At 53.4% G+C, this 18,497-nt stretch overlaps 1 protein-coding gene across 1 annotated transcript; it reads left to right on the top strand.

The window, feature by feature from the left end:
• Window positions 1–494: 494 nt before the first annotated feature.
• On the top strand, window positions 495–18,427 carry ABCC2 (ATP binding cassette subfamily C member 2). The gene is made up of 32 exons (XM_058840912.1): window positions 495–688; window positions 1,231–1,404; window positions 1,864–1,989; window positions 3,016–3,150; window positions 3,547–3,669; window positions 4,002–4,057; window positions 4,267–4,498; window positions 5,122–5,306; window positions 5,841–6,018; window positions 6,493–6,747; window positions 7,232–7,297; window positions 7,760–7,897; window positions 8,243–8,389; window positions 8,644–8,732; window positions 8,822–8,884; window positions 9,080–9,206; window positions 9,379–9,555; window positions 9,661–9,828; window positions 10,451–10,637; window positions 11,488–11,620; window positions 12,064–12,169; window positions 12,417–12,636; window positions 13,095–13,249; window positions 14,199–14,354; window positions 14,457–14,656; window positions 15,269–15,395; window positions 15,805–15,906; window positions 16,003–16,146; window positions 16,382–16,540; window positions 16,779–16,945; window positions 17,298–17,492; window positions 17,917–18,427. The coding sequence occupies exons 1-32, from the start codon at window positions 647–649 to the stop codon at window positions 18,044–18,046; spliced, it is 4,662 nt and encodes a 1,553-aa protein (XP_058696895.1). The 5' UTR covers window positions 495–646; the 3' UTR covers window positions 18,047–18,427.
• Window positions 18,428–18,497: the final 70 nt, after the last annotated feature.

Here is an 18,497-nt window from a genome sequence, read left to right as displayed (position 1 = left end):
GGAAATGTGGGAAAAAAAAAAGCAAAAGTAGTTTGGAAAATCTTTAGGCTCTTCAAGCTGGAAAATAGTAAAAGGAACCCAGATCCTGAGGACTCAGAAAGACCAGTGCATGTGGTCAGCTCTGCTGCCAGACACTGCAGATCCCAAGGTGTGGGGCACTGCTGGTGTCACGGGCCCCCTTGCCAGGAGGCAGCAGCCACTGTGGGACCAGCTGTTGCTGGACTTTTTGTCGACATTCAGCAGTCTTCTCACCAGACAGGTCTGTTGCATTGAAGTAATGTCTTTAGCAGGTCCAGGCGAGTTTGTGTCTGTTGGTGTGCACTGATCAAGCCTATGGTTTCTGAGCAATGGCTGTGGTGTCCTGCAGTGACTCTGTGACTTTCCTGTGTCTCCCCTTTGATCTCTTTCTTGTGTCTTCCTCTCCTCCCCTCTCCTGGGCCTGTGCAGCTTCCCTAGCCCTTTTGGTCACTGTGTTGGTTTGTGGGGTTGTGCAATAGCACTGAGTTAATAAATAACTGTGTGTCATCAGGAGTTTTGTCCCAAGACCGCTTGAGGGTGTGGGGGGACTTTTATCCCAAGCATCTGCTCAGGTCTCTCAGCTGGGCAGAGCGAGAGGAAGGAGCTGCCGTTTCTTCTCCCCTGAGCTATGTCAGCAGCCCTGGAGAAGTTCTGCGGCTCCGTCTTCTGGGTGAGTGGCCGTGTCATCTCCCTTGCCTGTTCTTCTGTCCTTTACTGTTCTCCTGGGGAAGAGCAGTGGATTCCAAGGCTCACAGCTTGTCCTGCCAGTGACCCAACTGCCAGTGGTCGGCAGAGGTTCTGGGGTTTATCTAGGAGTGCCACGGCACCGAGTGCTGTGCACTGCCTGCACAGTGTTCACCAGACACTAAGGCAATGGCACCTGAGCTCTGTCCTGTTTTAGCGCCCCTGGGAACACAGGACACCCTGTATGGACTTCTGGGGAATGATTTGGCTTCAGCTGCTTCTGCTGGCTTGGCTCCAACAAGGGATGGCCATCCCACATTCAGGCAGAGAGCTCAGAATAGGGATATCGCTCAGACCTTGGCTGAGTGCTGAAATACTCGGCCAGGAGGGTGGGTGTTGAAGGGGGGATGCAGTGGGGTGGAGCTGGGTGGGCAGGATCTATAGGAGTGTTGGCTCTTGTCCTGTGTGCCAAGTGAGAGTCACAAGAGCCATCACAAGTGACTTGGTGTTCTGTCCTTGCTGCTCCAGAATGATTCCTACCTTGCTCGTCCGGATGCTGACCTGCCTGTGTGCTTCCAGCAGACTGTGTTGGTCTGGGTACCCCTTGGCTTCTTCTGGATTTTGGCCCCATGGCAGCTCCTGCCCATGTGCAAATCCAGGGCCAAGAAATCATCTGTGACCAAACTCTACATCATCAAACAGGTAGAGTGGAGATGAAGGGGCACAGATGACAGGCTTGAGCAGCCTGAGGTGTTGGTGGTATGAGTGGAAAGACTCTGTGCTACAGTCAGGTGTGGGATGGAAAGATGAGGAGTGTAGGACAGAAGGAGCAATGGGATAGGGGACAACTTTGTGACATAAATGTAAGGGAGAGTCCAGCAGGAGGCATATCTGGGACAGAGTGCATAACAGGGAGGAATGCACTGGGAGGGAGGGCAGAGCGTGTATTGGGGCTTCTCATCTTGTGGGCTGTTATCTTCCAGATTTAAAATGATGACAGTGCTCCTGTGGAACTGTGGCACATTCACAGGGTTGAAAGCTCTCCCAGGCCCAGTCTGGGTTGAAAAGGGTGTAAGGATGTATGGGTGTATTTTATGCCGAACTCTGTTGTCTCCCAGTGGTTCCCAGTGTCCACAATGGGCTGGCCCTCATTCCCTGCAGGTGCTGGCTGTTCTTCTGATGCTGACAGCAGTGGCAGGGTTGGCCCTGGCCTTTGTAGAGGATGCTGAGCAGGATGCTGTGCCAGCTGTCCAGTACACCAACCCCAGCCTGTACATCGCCACCTGGGTAAGGACTCGGCTGTGAACGTGCTGTGTGTCACCAGGGAGAGCGTGAGACTGCAGCACCAAGCAGCACAAAACTTCCCTAGCACAGAGATCAGTGGGAAGCTGTGTCCACAGGGGAAGGGTAGCCTGGAATTTGGGTAGAACTAGCCCCAAACCTGTGTGGGTGGTGCATGAGGGAGATATGTTGAGGGTAGGTGCCTGGATGTATTGCTGTAACTGCTGTTATCCGTAAAACTGGGATGATTCAATGCCTGCAAGTGTAGCTGAGCTCTCTGACCAAACCTTTACTAGGAGCAGTGTGGGTTTCACAGGACTGATTTTGCAGTGTGAACATCAGACCATGGCTTGCTGCTCTGATGTCTCACAGCTTCCTAAACATTGCTGCTCGGTTTTGTGCAGAGCCAGGAAGTACCATGGGATGCCCAGAGGAGAAAGCTGGCTAAAGGGGACCTAGTGGCTATTGGCTTGATGGAATATGTGCATGGAAGTTACAGACATCTTGTGTGAGACATAGGGTATTCTAACAGTCTTAACAAATGCTCAGGAGCTGCACTTAAAAGCAAAACAGCACCCTCATTTGCTTTCATTCTTATTTTGTCATGTCATTTAGTTTCATATGCAGAATCCATGTGAGATGATAAGGCAAGGGGACTGCCCAGAGAGGCTGTACTGCTGGAACGTGATCTGAGTTCAGTTGCAGGTTTGGAGGCAAGGTGCAGGAGACAGGGTGTGACCCCTCATGCCTTGATATGTCTGAGAATCTGGAGTGACAACAGCCAGAAAGAGTAATAGTGCCCTGCTGTAATGTGAGGGTACATTGAAACCTTATGTCTTATGTCTTCCAGATATAAACCTTTGCCCTGTATAATTAACTCTGAAGCTTATGAAGGGTTGATGGTGTGTTCAGGGTATCCAAGGCAGTGAATCCTAGCAGATCATGTGTGCTGGCATCCCAGGACACATGCTCCAAAGCCACCTTTAGAGCCAGACCTAGTCCTGCAGCTCTGACTGATTTTCTTTCCCCCAGATCATGGTCCTGCTGATCCACGATGCACGACGCTTCTGCTTGCGCAGAGATTCAGGGGTGCTTTTCTGCTTCTGGACACTGTCCCTTCTCTGTGGGATACTGCCATTCCAGTCACTCGTCCGGAAAGCCCTGCAGGTTGGGTTTGACAGGAAGCTCTGTGCTTCCCCATGGTCTTGTTCTGTTTCCAAAGAAAGCTTCTTCATACTCTTCTCTTGACAAGCTCTCTGGTATCACTGAGGTCCCAGCTGCCCTGGGGACCTTAGGGAACCAGAAAAGACCTGAGAAGCAATTGGTGTTTGAATTCATCCTGTCTCCTTGGGGAAGTATAAGCCCTCAGGACTAATTTCTCCCCTTAAACATGGGAGGAGGTCAGGGAGAAGCAGGGAGAAGTGGCAAGGGGAAGCTGATCCGGGACTCAGAGTGAGTTTTGCACTGCTCTGTTTGGTTCAGCCAGGGAATGGATCTTGTCTCTGAGTACCAGAGGCCTTGAGACAACTCCCAGCAGTAACCCTGGGCTTTCCATTTCTGCAGGAACCAATCTCTGACCTGCCACGGTTTATCCTTTTCTTCATCTCCTACGGACTCCAACTGCTGCTCTTCCTTGTCTCAGGCTTCTCTGATATTGCCCCAGAAACAAAGGAAATCACAAAGAAGGTGTGAGGACTATATGGGAGTGGGTTTGGGGCACCACATCCTGAGCATTGTGTGGGGCAGGGCAGGCTCCATGCAGGCTCCAGGCTCCTAGGGAAGACCTGAGGACTTCAGCACAGGACTCAGCAAGAGCTGGAGCCTGCAGCATGGGGCATCTGCATGTGTGTCCAGGGTGGGCTGCTGCTGGCTCTGAGCTCAGGCTTCTGGGGCTGTAGCTGGCACAGTTTGAAACCTATGAGGCTCCTTTTAATGTCTGGGGGTACTAAATCAGCTTTTGTCAAAAACATCCCCCAGCATAAAGAATCTCTCAGTACCCCCTTTGCTTTGTACCATAGAACCCAGAGGTGACAGCCTCCGTCCTGAGCTCCATCACCTTCGAATGGTACAGCAGGTGAGCAGGGCTCTGAGGGAGGTCAGGCTGGCAAAATGCAGGGGTGCCTCAGGGGAACCTGCAGCACAGGCTGCTTGGAGTTACCTGGGAGAGGCACCACATTGGGTACAGCCTGTGCAGCCTGAGCCCGGGGCCAGGATGGGTGTGAAAGCCCTGCATTTGCAGCAAGGAGTCTCCAACAAGTATTGTGGGATTACTTTGTCCCACAGCACTGTTTTCAAGGGCTATCGCAAGCCTTTGGAGATAGAGGATGTCTGGGAATTGCAAGACAAAGACAAGACAAAGGCTCTTTACACTGCTTTTGAGAAGAACATGAAGACTGCGATGCAGAAGGCCAGAGCAGAAATGGAGAAACGGAAGCGCAAGAAGAGACGCCGGGAAGGTGACCCAGACTATGGGAACAGCATGAGCAAGGCCCAGAGCCAAGACATCCTGGTGCTGGTAAATCCATTCCTACTCTTGGCCTTGTGTGAGACGGAGACGTCCATCTCCAACCTCAGGGAGTAGGGTCACCTCATCTCCCTGCAGCTCTCTTTGCTGGGTTTACCCTTCTTTGATCCTGCAGGACCATGGGCAAGGATAGGGGAACCCATGACAGGGTCTTCCTGTCATGTCCTTGGCAGATCCCCATATTTTGAGAGACCAATAAGGTCTCCATCTTTCTGCCTTACATAAGACAGGAACCACCCTCAAATCTGCAACACAAGCCGTTCCCTTATGTCTATCTATCTCAGATACTTTCTGTCAATGAGGTCAGAGTGAACATCATCCTGTGACCACCCCTGGCCTTAGATTCTTCACAATGTTTGCCTGATTTTTAACCTGAGAGGTTTGAGCTGGTTTGGGTTTTAGCAATTTTCTTTGGTACAAAAGAGAAGGTGTTAGTCCTGGGTGTGTGTGACATAAGCAGGGGTCAATGAAAGAGGAATGTGACAGGAGCTAAAGCTAAGGCTTCATTCAGGATACCTGGTCTGGGGTCTGTGAGGTGCTGCCCTGAGGCATCCTTCCAGAGGCAGGATGCCTGCACAACCAGCTCCCTCACTTCTATGTGGGCTTCCCTCTAGGAGGAGAAGCAGCCAAAGAAGAAGAAGAAGAAGGGAGATGACAACCACTCAGGCCCTCCCAAGGATTACCCCAAGGGCTGGTTGATGAAAACCCTGGGAAAGACCTTCCAGCAGAATCTCCTGCTAGCAGTGGCATTCAAGTTGGTGCATGATGCACTGGTGTTTGTCAGCCCCCAGCTGCTGAAGTGAGTCCTTTGTCTCTGTCCTGACTTTGCACCCAGCCCACCACCTCCAGTGTGTGCACTGTATCCAACCCCACCATCTGCATATGTGTGTGCCTCTCCCAGCCACAAACCCTGGGGACATTTTGTGCCTTCGCCGAAAATGGGAGAATGTGCTGGGATACAGTTTAACAAAGAACTGATCCGAGCTGGCTGTCAGCTCTTATGTGTAATATCTTGCTCCCTTGCATCCTGTCACGAAGTCCTGCTCCCTCCCTGGAGACAGTGGCCCTCCACGAGTCAGTGCAGCTCAGCCCAGCAGGGCCTCCCCAGTTCGTTTTGCAGAGCAGCAGTCTCTGTGGATGATCTTACATTAGTGACCCTCTGCCGTGTCTCTGGCAGAACAGGGTTCCCAGCTTGCTGACCATCGAGCAAGCTCTCTGGGGCAGTGTTTTGCTCACCACCCTTGTGAGGATGCTTTCCCTGCATTCACTTGGAGCATCCTGCTTGGCTCTGTCTCACTAGGGTGTGTGTCTCATGAGCTTCTTTCCCCTCCAGGCTGCTGATTGCCTTTGTGTCAGATGAGGATTCCTTTGCCTGGCAAGGCTATTTGTATGCCATCCTGCTGTTCCTGACGTCGCTGACCCAGTCCCTCTGCCTGCAGCAGCACTTCAGCTTGTGCTTCCAGCTTGGCATAAATGTGCGAGCCAGTCTCATTGCTGCCATCTACAAGAAGGTCTGTATGGTCCTCTCATCATCCCTGTTGGCTTCCTTCAAGCTGGGCTGTGGATAAAATCGTTGGTTGCCTGTCCCATCTGGGGTGTGTGCACTTTCCTCTTCAGAAGGCAGAGCTTGGGGGACACCCACCCAGCACTGTGACACTGTGAGCCCTAGTTCTGCTTGAGACCTGGGTGCTGCTGCTGTGTTTGACAGCTACCAGGGGCTGAGGGAAGTTTCTTTTCAGAGCAGTGCAACACCTGGGGCAGGGGCCAATAGGATTCCTGCACAGGGGTGTTTGTCCTTGCACCCAGGATCCAGTGGCTCCAGGTGTGCAGGCAGTGAGGAGGGCACTGGTGGCCAATACAGAGGCACCAGGAGCAAACCCAGAAGTGGTTTCAGCTTGGTCTGCTAATTCCCTGCTCTGAGCCATGCTGCTGGCAGCAGGGCTGCTCCCAGGCTGGCCTGTGCTGACTGTGCTTTCTCTTTCTAGTCACTCACCATGTCCGGAGCCACCCGCAAGGAATCCACAGTGGGAGAGACTGTGAATCTGATGTCAGCTGATGCCCAGAGGTTCATGGACCTGGCCAACTTTATTCACCATCTGTGGTCATCCCCCCTGCAAATTATCTTGTCCATCATCTTCCTCTGGGGAGAGCTGGGCCCCTCTGTCTTGGCTGGCATTGCAACCATGGTGCTGCTCCTCCCCATAAATGCGTTCCTGGTTGCCAAGGCCAAAACCATTCAGGTCAGTGGTGGGTGCAATATCCTCCCTGTTCTTCCACATCCAACCCCACTGTTGCTCCCCTCCCTCATTTTCCACACTCCATACCCTTTGTTTTTATGCTGTGGATCTTTCCCAGCCTATGAAGTTGATCTCACTTGGGCTGGGGGTGTCTCTAGCCTGAGCCAGAGGTGATCAGCTACCATGAATAGGAGACAGGTGAGATCTGTTCTACCATCACAGCTGAACTTGAACCAGACTGGGCACAGCCTTGAGGGCTAAAAATGAGATATTGCCAACTGTAAGATTTGAGCTTTAGCTTCTACCTGATAGCAGGGTGGTGTTTTACCCCAGCTTGTCCAGAGCCACAGGGAGCCAAGGCTCAAATTTGTGGGATGACTTCTCTGGGCTGTGGTGCCCATCCTTCCCTTCCTTGTGGCAGCCCAGATGTATTTCCAAGGGTAAGCTGCTGTTTGGTTTAGGTGGTGTCTGGCTCTTCTGTTTGTAGGAGAGGAACATGAAGAACAAGGACGGGCGCATGAAAATAATGACTGAAATCCTGAATGGAATCAAGGTGAGCAGTGGAGTGGAGACTCCAGGCAGCTGCTGCACCCCTCTTCTTGGTGCACTGTACCTGGAGGCAGCACATGTATAACCCTACAGCACCAGTGTTAGTCTAGCTTAAGGGTCCTGTGACTGGGTCTCAATAATTCCCTTGGCTGCCTCATCTTTTCTAAAGTTGGTTGGGGAGGATCTCTGGATACTTGGACTAAGACTTGGGAGCTGAAAAAGGACTTTCTGAATGTTTCCTGGATGGCTGTGGTAGTGGCATGGTGGTGGAGGGGCTGGCAGTGACCTGTAAGCTGAGACTGAGGGAGTGGGAGTGCAGTGAGAAAATGCTATAAGCAGGACAGGAGAGGGCAGATGCAGTGGCCAAGCCAGGAGCTGGTGATGGAGGTGCTGGCCACCAGTGAGCCCAGTGTGGAGGTGGACATTCCTCTGAGGTCAGCATCTGCTCACCCTACTCATCGTGCAGATCCTGAAGCTTTTTGCCTGGGAGCCCTCCTTTGAGAAGCGAGTTAATGATATCCGGGCACTTGAGCTCAAGAACTTGGTGAGCTTCGGTTACCTGCAGTCAATCTCTGTCTTCGTGTTCACATGTGCCCCCTCCCTGGTGAGTGACAACAGCCCTGGGGAGGGGTGTACCTTCCTTTGAGCTGGGGCTGGGCTGTATCCAAGGGGATGGGAAATATTTGGAACCTCAGCTGGAGTGTTTCTGCAGTGAGGAAGGGGCTTGGCTGGTGGGTGTCTGCGATAGAGATTATGGTTCTGGCTGCTGGCAGGAGAGCTGTGGTGGAAAGGGGTCTCATCAGGGTGGTGAAATGGGGCCCAAAGGAGAATGGAAGCAAGAGGGGAACAGGTTCCCAGCACAAAGGCACTGCTGAGGCCTTGGGGCAGTGTGAGGGTCTGGGCTGCACACAAACACACTGATGGTGGCTTTCCCTGCTATCTGTCCTAGGTCTCCTTGGCAAGCTTTGGTGTCTATGTGCTTGTGGATGAGAGAAACATCTTGGATGCGCAGAAGGCCTTTACTGCCATCTCCCTTTTCAATGTGCTGCGCTTCCCCATGTCCACACTACCCATGGTCATCTCCTCCCTGGTGCAGGTCAGGCCTCACATAGGGCAGGGTGTGTAGGGGGATCCTGTGACCTCTTTCCAAACCAGCACATGGGGCTCATGTGTGATGGACCCCCAGGGGTCAGTGCACAGGACTCTGCTGCAGTGGGGTGGGACTGGACTCACATGCATAACACAGGTTTGGGGCTCAGAGGTTGGGTGGGGACTGTGATGTGGTGCTCTGCTTATAGGGCTCCTGCCCCATGCCCATGTACCATCCTCATCCCCTTTCTACCATGGCAGACCAACGTGTCAACTGCAAGGCTGGAGCGCTACCTGAGTGGAGAAGACTTGGACACCTCAGCAATCCACCACAACCCCATTGAAGGCAGGTGAACCTCCAGATTACTCCCTGTGGGTCTCAGGCTGGCCCAGCCCTGGGCTTTCCCCTCTCTGAGGGACATGTCTCTCTGCCAGGCAGTGCTGTGCGTTTCTCGGAGGCCACCTTTGCCTGGGAGCAGGACGGCAACGCTGCCATAAGAGAGTGAGTGCTCTGAGCCACATCGGGGCAGAGAAGTGGGGAGGGGGAGGCTTTCTGTGTTATTAACTGGGGAGGGCAATCACTTCTCACAGTGCTGCTAGACATGAGTGTCCCAGAGACATTGCTCTGTGCTAGTGCCACACAGGAGCTGAGGGGTGACCTGGCAGTGCTGCTTCCTCAGCCCTCATGTCTTTGCAGTGTCACCCTGGACATCGCACCTGGGAGCCTGGTGGCTGTGGTGGGGGCTGTGGGCTCAGGCAAATCTTCATTGGTGTCAGCCATGCTCGGGGAGATGGAGAATATTAAGGGACACATCAACATCCAGGTGAGAGGAGCCAGCTGGTGCACGGGGCTTTGGGGCTGCCTGTGGGCTCAGCAGGGAAGTAGGGCAGTACTGTCCCAGAGTGGTGGCCCAGGGGAAGGACAGGCTGCAGGAGGTGTCAGTGACTGCAGGCGGCTGATCTTTGACAGCTAACTGTTCTTGTCTCTCCTTCCAGGGCTCCCTGGCCTATGTCCCCCAGCAGGCCTGGATCCAGAATGCCACACTGAAAGACAACATCATTTTCGGGTCAGAAGTGGATGAAGCCAGGTATCAGCAGGTCATCAAGGCCTGCGCTCTCCTTCCAGACCTGGAATTGCTGCCTGCCGGTGACCAGACAGAGATTGGAGAGAAGGTATCAGCCCTGGGCACCGTGGGTTTGCGATAGTTTGGTCTGCAGCAGAGGTCAGAGTTGTTGCCCTGTGCTGGCCCCATTTCCAGGGAGGTCCTTCCCTTCCAGGGAATCAACCTGAGTGGGGGCCAGAAGCAGCGGGTCAGCCTGGCCCGAGCAGTGTACAGCAACGCAGACATCTACATCCTGGATGATCCGCTGTCTGCTGTGGATGCCCATGTGGGCAAGTACCTCTTCCAGCATGTGCTGGGCCCAAAAGGGCTGCTGCAAAACAAGGCGAGTACCCATACCCTCCAACCCACCCCCCAGCCAGGCAGGAATGAGTACCCATAGCCTCCAACCCACCACCCAGCCAGGCAGGAATGAGTACCCATAGCCTCCAACCCACCACCCAGCCAGGCAGGAATGAGTACCCATAGCCTCCAACCCACCCCCCAGCCAGGGAGGAATGAGTACCCATACCCTCCAACCCACCACACAGCCAGGCAGGAGTGAGTACCCATACCCTCCAACCCACCACCCAGCCAGGCAGGAATGAGTACCCATAGCCTCCAACCCACCACCCAGCCAGGGAGGAATGAGTACCCATACCCTCCAACCCACCACACAGCCAGGCAGGAGTGAGTACCCATACCCTCCAACCCACCACCCAGCCAGGCAGGAGTGGCACTGGTGTGGTGTTTGCTTTCCAAGGAAGTCTGAGGACAGAGAGGAATCCCATAGTTTTCACGTGGGGCTGCAGCAGGCAGGAGAGGCCTCAAGAGGGGTACCCTGTGTCCTCACAGCCAGGCACTGATAAGCAGACAAGTCCCCCAGTGGGAGACAGAGAGCCTGCAGAGGCATGGCTGGGGATGAGGGGCACCCTGATGATCACTACCCTGCAACCCCTTTGTTGCAGACACGGATCTTGGTGACGCACAGTATCAGTTTCCTGCCCCAGGTCGATAACATCGTGGTGCTGGCAGCAGGAGCAGTGTCTGAGCATGGCTCCTACAGCACCCTGCTTGCAAACAAGGGGGCCTTTTCCCAGTTCCTGAACTTGTATGGAAAGCAGGAGGAGGATGTTTCAGAGGAAAATACTGCAGGTACTGAGAGCACAATGGGGCTGTGACAGTTAGAGTGGCCATGCATTTATGTTGGGAATATGAAGATCTGATCTGCCAGCCTGACCTGGCCCTGTCCAGCCCAGGCACCAATGGTGGCTGCTGTGAATCCTTCTCAGCTTCTGGCAGTCAGCAGCACAGTGACTTCCTGACTCAGATTTGCGTTCAGGCATTATGTTGCATATCCAGCACAGGACCTGTTTAAATTTTTTACTCCCTTTTTAGTTCATTTATTATGGGTCCCAAAATCTCATGTAGCAGCAGGCTCCATATTTTTGTGATGCTGGGGTCAGAAAGATCCTTTGGTTTGTTCTAAACATCCCACTGGATAATATTTCATCTTTATCATGTCCCCCAGTGCTATGGGGAGGAGTGGTGTCAGGTCAGGTGGATGCTTACCCTGTCAGGGCTCAGTTGTCCAGCTGCAGCCTGGCCATTCCCAGCATGTCTTCACAAGGCCCATCTCCGCCTGCTCAAAGAGATGCTTCTAAGCTGGAGTGATGTGACCTACCAGATGTTGCACCTACTAAAGTAGCACGAATCTTTGCTTGAGGTCTGGCCGGTGGTGCTGGATAAGTCAGCAGCAGGGATCGCCTCTGTGCAGGCCTTTAGCTCTATATCCCCTCTCAGTTCTCCCTCCAGCACGATGTATTTCTTCCTTCTCCTGCTGTGCTGGTCTTGCAGCAAGGTTGGAGAAGGTGTGATATGTGGCGATAGGACACAGCCTAGGCCGAGGGTACGGCATGAAGCTGAGTGCCGCAGAGGTGTGGTGTATGGGATCTGCTCTTTCCTCAGTGCCTGACCCTACCTTCCCTCATCTCTGTGCTTGCAGTTGTTGCTTTAGCTGGGGATGAAGAGGAGGCTGATGAAGATGTTGATCCTTGCATGGACGAGCGCCCTGATGATGTGGTGACTATGACCCTGAAGCGAGAGGCCAGCATCCATCGGAGAAAATTGAGTCGCAGGTGGGACATGACCTGAGCTCTCAGCTCTTTTCCCTGCCCCACACACTGCTCCCTTGGATACAGGGATCTGGGGGCTTCCTAGGGAGTTCCAGCTGGAAGCCTCCCTCCTGCTCCTATCACAAGCTGCTCTGGGTCAGGAGCATCTGATTTTGCCTTTACTCACACTAGTGTGCCACAGCCTTACTCTGCAGTCTTCCCTGAAACTCATGCTGATGGCTAGTTCTGCTTTTGGGAATGAGGCTTTAATTTAATGGCTGTACATACTTAGTGCTTCCACAAGGCTCACTCAAAGCTGCCCCAGTTAGGACATTATTTTCCAGACTACCATTTCCATTATTTTCCGGACTACCACTGAAGACCCAGTGGAGCACAGGGGTGGACCCCCAGGAGATTAGGACCAATACAACACCCTGTAACTAATAGTACTCATCACCTCCCTGCAGCCTTAGTAAAAAGAGCACCAGTTCCCAGAAGGCAGCCCAGGAGGAACCCCCAAAGAAGCTGAAGGGACAGCAACTGATTGAGAAAGAAGCCGTGGAAACCGGCAGGGTAAGGAGGATGGAGGGGTGAAGCACTGTGCTGTCCTGGCTAAATGCTGCCAGACCCTGACTGTGGCTCAGAGCAGCTGGTGTGGGCTGGCTGTGGCCACACCGCAGCTAAGAGACATGCAGGAGACAGAGCTGCCTGGGGCCTGTGGGTGGGGTGGTGGAGGGGAGTACTGTGGGCAGCAAGGTGGGGTCCCGAGGCTGTGCTGGGCATCATTGCCTGTGGTCTGATGGGCTCAACTGGTGCACAGGTGAAGTTCTCTATGTACCTGCGGTACCTGCGTGCTGTTGGCTTTTGCTTTTCCTTCTGGATTGTCATGGGCTACGTTGGACAATACGTCGCCTACCTGGGGTCCAACCTGTGGCTCAGTGACTGGACGGACGATTCGAAGCGCTATGAGAACCAGACCTATCCCACGCAGCTGCGGGACCTGCGGATCGGTGTCTTTGGGGCACTGGGGGTGGGACAAGGTGAGTGTGGGAGGACAGCAGTTCCCACTCACCTTGTTTGTGTGGTCCAGGAGGGATATGACTTGCAAGGCCTTCAGCCAGCTGTGCATTAAGGAGCAGGGGAACCAGCATTTTGTTCATTTGTCTGCGGCTGCCTTCCTTCCGGCTAGTGGCTGAATTGTGCACACATCCCAGTCTGAAAGCAGCACAAATTGCCCCAAGTCTGTGTTGCCCCTCAGTTTAAGATAATTTTCATTAATCAGATTAGACATAGTGCTAGGGCCCAAGGCTTTCCAGTGGGGTTAGTGTTCCTCCCTTGTGCTGGGACACAGTTGCTGAGGCCTCCCAAGAGGGTGGGATGCAGGATTATCCCAGCGCTCGCTGCGGAGCTGCTGGCTTGGTGCATGTCTATCAAGGCAAAGGGTGCCTGGGCCCAGTGTCACCCACGAGCTGGTGACAGCCCTGTGCTCTCCTTGCAGCAATCTTCCTGCTCTTCGCAACCATGCTGTCTGTGCAAGGCACCATGCGAGCCTCCCGCGTCATGCACCAGCAGCTGCTCAGCAACATCCTGCGCGCGCCCATGAGCTTCTTTGACACCACCCCGACCGGCCGCATCGTCAACAGGTTTGCCAAGGTAAGAGAATGTCCCCAACACGGAGAAGGTGCTTGTTCCACCACATCTGCAGAGCGCTGGGTAGTGGCATAACCCTGCTCCTGTTGAGCGCTGCACAGCTGAGCCCAGGTAAGGGCCAGGAAGGGACCAGGAGGACATGGTGGATGCAAGGCTGACCGTGAGCCAAACCACATCCTGGGCTATACTAGAAAGAAAGTGTGGCAGGAAGTTGTTACCTTCTCTGCTCAGTTCTGAGGAGCTTACACCTGGATACTGTGTTATGTTTGGGGTCACCTGGGTAAGTAGGATGTGGAGAAAGAGGGTCCATAGTAGATTACTAAGAGAGGTAAGAGCCTAGAGCTCTTGTCCCACAATGAGAAGTCCTTGTGGTTATAAACCTCCAGCAAAATCTAAATCTTTTCTAAGTGAAGGTCAAAAACAAAGAGAAAATGAGAAAGGAGGGAAAATACAAACAGGCAATTTTGAGTGTGTTGCTACTCCACTTCTTCCTTTGGTATCATCTCTTGATTTTTGGGAATAAAAATTTCTCTTAAAATTAGGCCTCTGGGCCTGGGTTTACTCTGAGTTGAGGGAGTATGTGGTGCCTGGCTAGGAGGTGGATGAGGACCAGCTGGAGATGTGGCTGCACCTGCATGGACCTGGAGTTTGCCCTGTCCCTCTTTTTGCTTCAATTACTGCTCCTGCATCCTAGATCCTGATGAAGATGCAGTTCTTAAAGCTGGTCTGTGTAACAGGGGAATATTCTAGGACGTTTCTCTGTTAACTCAGCTGTTCCCAAGTTGAGAAATGAGGTTGTGACCACAACACCAATTCAGGATCATCTGATATTTTAAAAGTGTCTGGCACTGTGTTATCACAGGAGTGTGTAGGAACCCTGTATGTATGGGGCCTTTGAGCTTCTTCTCCCTGGGGTCACTGACTACTTCTCTATACTTTTTTATATCTTCAGGACATCTTCACGGTAGATGAGACCATTCCCATGTCCTTCCGTAGCTGGCTGTCCTGTTTCATGGGCATCATTAGCACACTGATTGTCATCTGCCTGGCCACTCCATTCTTCACTATCGTTATCGTTCCCTTGAGCATCTTCTACTATTTTGTGCTGGTGAGTAGCTGGGCCTTGAGTGAAGCTTCTGCCCTGCTGAGAGCAGTATCTTCCAGGCTGCTGGGCTTTGTGTTGGTAACCAAGCTGTGTCCCTCGTTTCAGCGCTTTTATGTCTCCACGTCACGCCAGCTAAGGCGTCTAGACTCTGTCACCAGGTCTCCCATCTACTCCCACTTTGGTGAGACAGTGTCAGGCCTTTCTGTGATCCGGGCCTATGGACACCAAGAACGGTTCCTGAAGCAAAATGAGATCACCATGGACATAAATCAGAAAAGTGTTTATTCCTGGATAATATCTAATAGGTGAGTTTTACCATTTATGGCACAGAACAGCCTGCAGCACTTCTGCCTAGGGGCTTCTGGGTCCCGAGAGAGGTCCCTGGGATCCTGCAGTCCTCCCTCTTGATCTCAGCATTGTGGGTCTGTGTAGGTACTGGGGCGGTTTTGGATAGGGGCACCATTTGTGGCAATGGGACACTTCAAGGTGATTTTGAAAGCCAGAGTATGCCCCCCTACAAAGTGTCTAGAGGCTGGGCAGGGTGAGCTGTGCAGTCAAGGGCTGAGATGCTCTTGGTAAGTTCTGGAAAGAAGGTGATCCTCCAGGCCCAGCAGGAGCACGATGCAGACACTTTCTGGTTTTGAATCTTAATGGTAAACAATTTGGGTGTATGAGGGTTGAATGGTTGGGGCTCTTCTGATACATGGCATTACCAGCACAGGAGGTTATGTGTGAGACATGGACATAAATGAACCTGCTGTGTACATGTACCACTGTGTGCTGTGTGCACAGCACTGGGCCCATGGCTGGGTGTGAGGAATGCTGGTGCACTGCTGCTATGGTGGGCTCTGAGTCGGGCACAGGCAGATGCCTTCCTGCCTCTCTCACTGCCCTTCAGCTGCCCTCTCCTGGTGCAGGTGGCTGGCCATCCGTCTGGAGTTCGTTGGGAGCCTGGTGGTCTTCTTCTCTGCACTTCTGGCAGTAATTGCAAAGGGCACTTTGGAGGGTGGCATCGTGGGTCTTTCTGTCTCCTCCGCTCTCAATGTGAGTAACTGAAAACATTTTCTCATTCCAGGACAGGGTTGTCTCTGGGAGCTCTGGGCTGGTGGCAGGATGCTGCCTTGCCACCAGGTCTGATCCTTGGAAGTGGGACTATCTGGGATGTTCCATCACCTGGGGAGTGCCTCTAGAGCCAGGGAAGCACATATCCATCCCAGTGTGAATGGGGTACTTGCTGCCAGGGGAGGAATATGGCCCTGCTGTGGATCAGAGATGCTGCAGCAAAGTTTTTGAAGGGCTGGGGACAGGTGGGCTGTGCCTTGGCAGTGGAGCATTAGGGGGGAAGGCCAGGTATGCTCGTACCCAGGATCCCAGGATGATTCCCTGGGCTGAGGTGGGACATGGTTGTTTGTGGATGCCACTGAGCTCTGCATGCTTTGATTCTGCCATGCAGGTGACCCAGACACTGAACTGGCTGGTGCGGACATCTTCGGAGCTAGAGACAAACATCGTGGCTGTGGAACGGGTCCATGAGTACATGAAGGTGAAGAATGAGGTGAGGAACCCAGGGGTCTGGGCAAACATCTGCACAGCTTGGTGCTAGTTAGCATCACAGAGTGAACCCCCCTAATGCTTCTGTGCCCTCCCCCAGGCTCCATGGGTGACAAAAAAGCGTCCACCACGTGGCTGGCCCAGCAGAGGAGAGATCCAGTTCATTGATTACAAAGTTCGCTACCGACCTGAGCTGGACCTGGTTCTTCAGGGGATCACCTGTAGTATTGGGAGCACTGAGAAGGTTCTCTGCCCTCACTGTGCTCTTTACAGAGACTCTGTTAAAACTGTTTCTTCTCCTCGGCTTCAGTCCGTGCCCTGGGGTGGGATGGTGATGGGATGTGGCTCCTGGGGATTTGAGCTGCAGGAAAGGAACCAAAGCAGACAGTCTGAGTGACGGTAATGGCAGGAAGGCCCACCAGACTGAGAGCACCTGCCCTGTCAGCCCTGTCAGCTGGTCTAAAAAGCTGCTTCCACAGGTTGGGGTTGTGGGCCGGACCGGGGCTGGAAAATCCTCCCTCACCAACTGCCTGTTCCGGGTGCTGGAGGCGGCTGGAGGGAAGATCATCATCGACGATGTGGACATAGCAACAATTGGCCTCCACGACCTGCGCAACAACCTCACCATCATCCCCCAAGTGAGCTGATCCCCACCTTTCCACATCCCACTGCTGCACAGCCCCTGCAGGCACTGCATGGCCTCAGTGTGTCCCTGGGTGTTGTGGACGTGCCAAAGGCCTGGGAGCAGGCTTTTTCCACGTCCCTTACCAGCTGCAGGCAGTGGTGTGAGCAGGATGTGGCTACACTTGGAGGCCAGGAGCCATTGCCCCTGCTAAATGGCTGTTATAGGGCTGAACATGGTGCTGTCCCTGGCAGGACCCCGTGCTCTTCACTGGAACCTTGCGGATGAACCTGGACCCCTTTGACCAGTACTCAGACGAGGAGGTCTGGAAGGCCCTGGAGCTGGCTCACCTGAAGACTTATGTGCAAGGCCTTCCTGAGGGGCTGCTGCATCTCGTGAGCGAGGGAGGGGAGAACTTGAGGTGAGCAGAGGAGTAGATGCAGGCCCAGCTCCCCTCCCTTCTCTAGATGCCAGGGACCAGCCTGGAAAAGCAGCCTCCAGGAAAGTGGCTGTCCAGGGATGATGCACAGAAGCTTCTGGGAAGTGAAGATGGAAGAAAATGGCTGAGGAGTCAGGGGTCTTAGGGAGCTAGTGTGAGCCAAGCCTTCTGTGCTGGCCCAGAGAGACGCTGAGGGATGTGGTGCTCAGGGTGGCAGATGGTCAGCATGGAAAGGCCAGGGACAGTGTTGGGCTCAGAGCAGCGAGATGCAGTAGGCTTGCAGAAGGTCCCCTGGAGTCGGTTTAGTAACTCATGCTCTTCATCTTCATCCCAGTGTTGGGCAGAGGCAGCTGGTGTGCCTGGCCCGGGCCCTTCTCCGCAAAGCCAAGATCCTCATCCTGGATGAAGCAACAGCAGCCGTAGATCTGGAAACGGATCATTTAATCCAGACAACAATCCGGAGTGAGTTTGCTGACTGCACTGTCCTTACTATCGCACATCGCCTCCACACCATCATGGACAGCAACAGGTACTGTGGGACACTACTGCAGGGCAAAGGGAATGGGGATCTGGACTCCAGATGGGGCGAGAGGTGGACAGCAGCTAAGCAAGAATGCAGCCAGAGGGGCAGGGGTAGGTGCAGGGCCTGGGGCAGTAATTTACAGTGGTGAAGAGAACAGGATAGTAAGGATAGGATAGGACAGTAGTGACGCCTTTGTGGGAGAAACATTTTTTGGGATCCTTCGTTACAGCAACAGACTATAGAAGCATTTGCTGTTGACATCTTATGTGTGACCCGTAACACAGGGAGGAGGGCTGTGCCCTCACCACTGCTGAGAGGGGAACCACATGAAGTGGTTTAGGAGTGAGGGCTGGTGGGCCTGCAGTGCTGGCACCAGCAGAGCTATCCACTTGGATCCTGGGAGTTGAAGCCTTTTGTTCCCTTCTGCCAGGGTGATGGTGCTGCATGCTGGGCAGATTGTGGAATTCGACAGCCCCGAGGAGCTGCTCGTGAAGCAGGGCATCTTCTCCGCGATGGCAAAGGACGCCGGCATCGCCATTACAGAAACCACGGCCCTGTAGGCAGAGTGCTGCAGGGGCTGGGGGTGTGAGACAGCTCCTCCTGCTGCTGCTCACCCAGCAGGCACTGGTGTCTCCCACAGCCAAGCTGCCTAGGAACTGGCCCCTCTGCAGTGGGGAAGCAAAGAGGGTGGCTTCTGTGGTTGCCCAGAACAAGCATTTGGACTTGAGCAAGCTGTTAACCTTGCTACCACATTATGCCTGCCTGCACATAAGGGTCTGGAGCTGCGTAATTTATTCCAGGATAGAGGGGAAAAGCTATCTGCCAGGCAGGGAGATCATGACATCCAGTGGGGGTGGTCTTAGTTTTTGTACTTTACCATGCCAGGTGAATCCACCTGAGAGATACTTTAGCGTTATGAAATAAAATTTACAGTTTAAGAATTAATGTTATAATTTATTTACTTTTTGTAACTGCTTGTAGTCTTCCAGGTTGATGTCAAGGCATATAAGT

This window comes from Poecile atricapillus, chromosome 6, assembly GCF_030490865.1.
Source record: "Poecile atricapillus isolate bPoeAtr1 chromosome 6, bPoeAtr1.hap1, whole genome shotgun sequence".
In the NCBI taxonomy this organism is placed as follows: domain Eukaryota; kingdom Metazoa; phylum Chordata; class Aves; order Passeriformes; family Paridae; genus Poecile; species Poecile atricapillus.
Note: the sequence above shows the minus strand (reverse complement) of the source record. Positions and strands in the feature narration are given on the sequence as shown.

Coding starts and splice junctions, on each gene's coding strand:
- ABCC2 (XM_058840912.1), top strand. CDS start 647: ATGTCAGCAGCCCTGGAGAAGTTCTGCGGCTCCGTCTTCTGG. Junction 4,499..5,121: donor GCCAAGACATCCTGGTGCTG/GTAAATCCATTC, acceptor GCTTCCCTCTAG/GAGGAGAAGCAGCCAAAGAA. Junction 8,390..8,643: donor TCATCTCCTCCCTGGTGCAG/GTCAGGCCTCAC, acceptor CTACCATGGCAG/ACCAACGTGTCAACTGCAAG.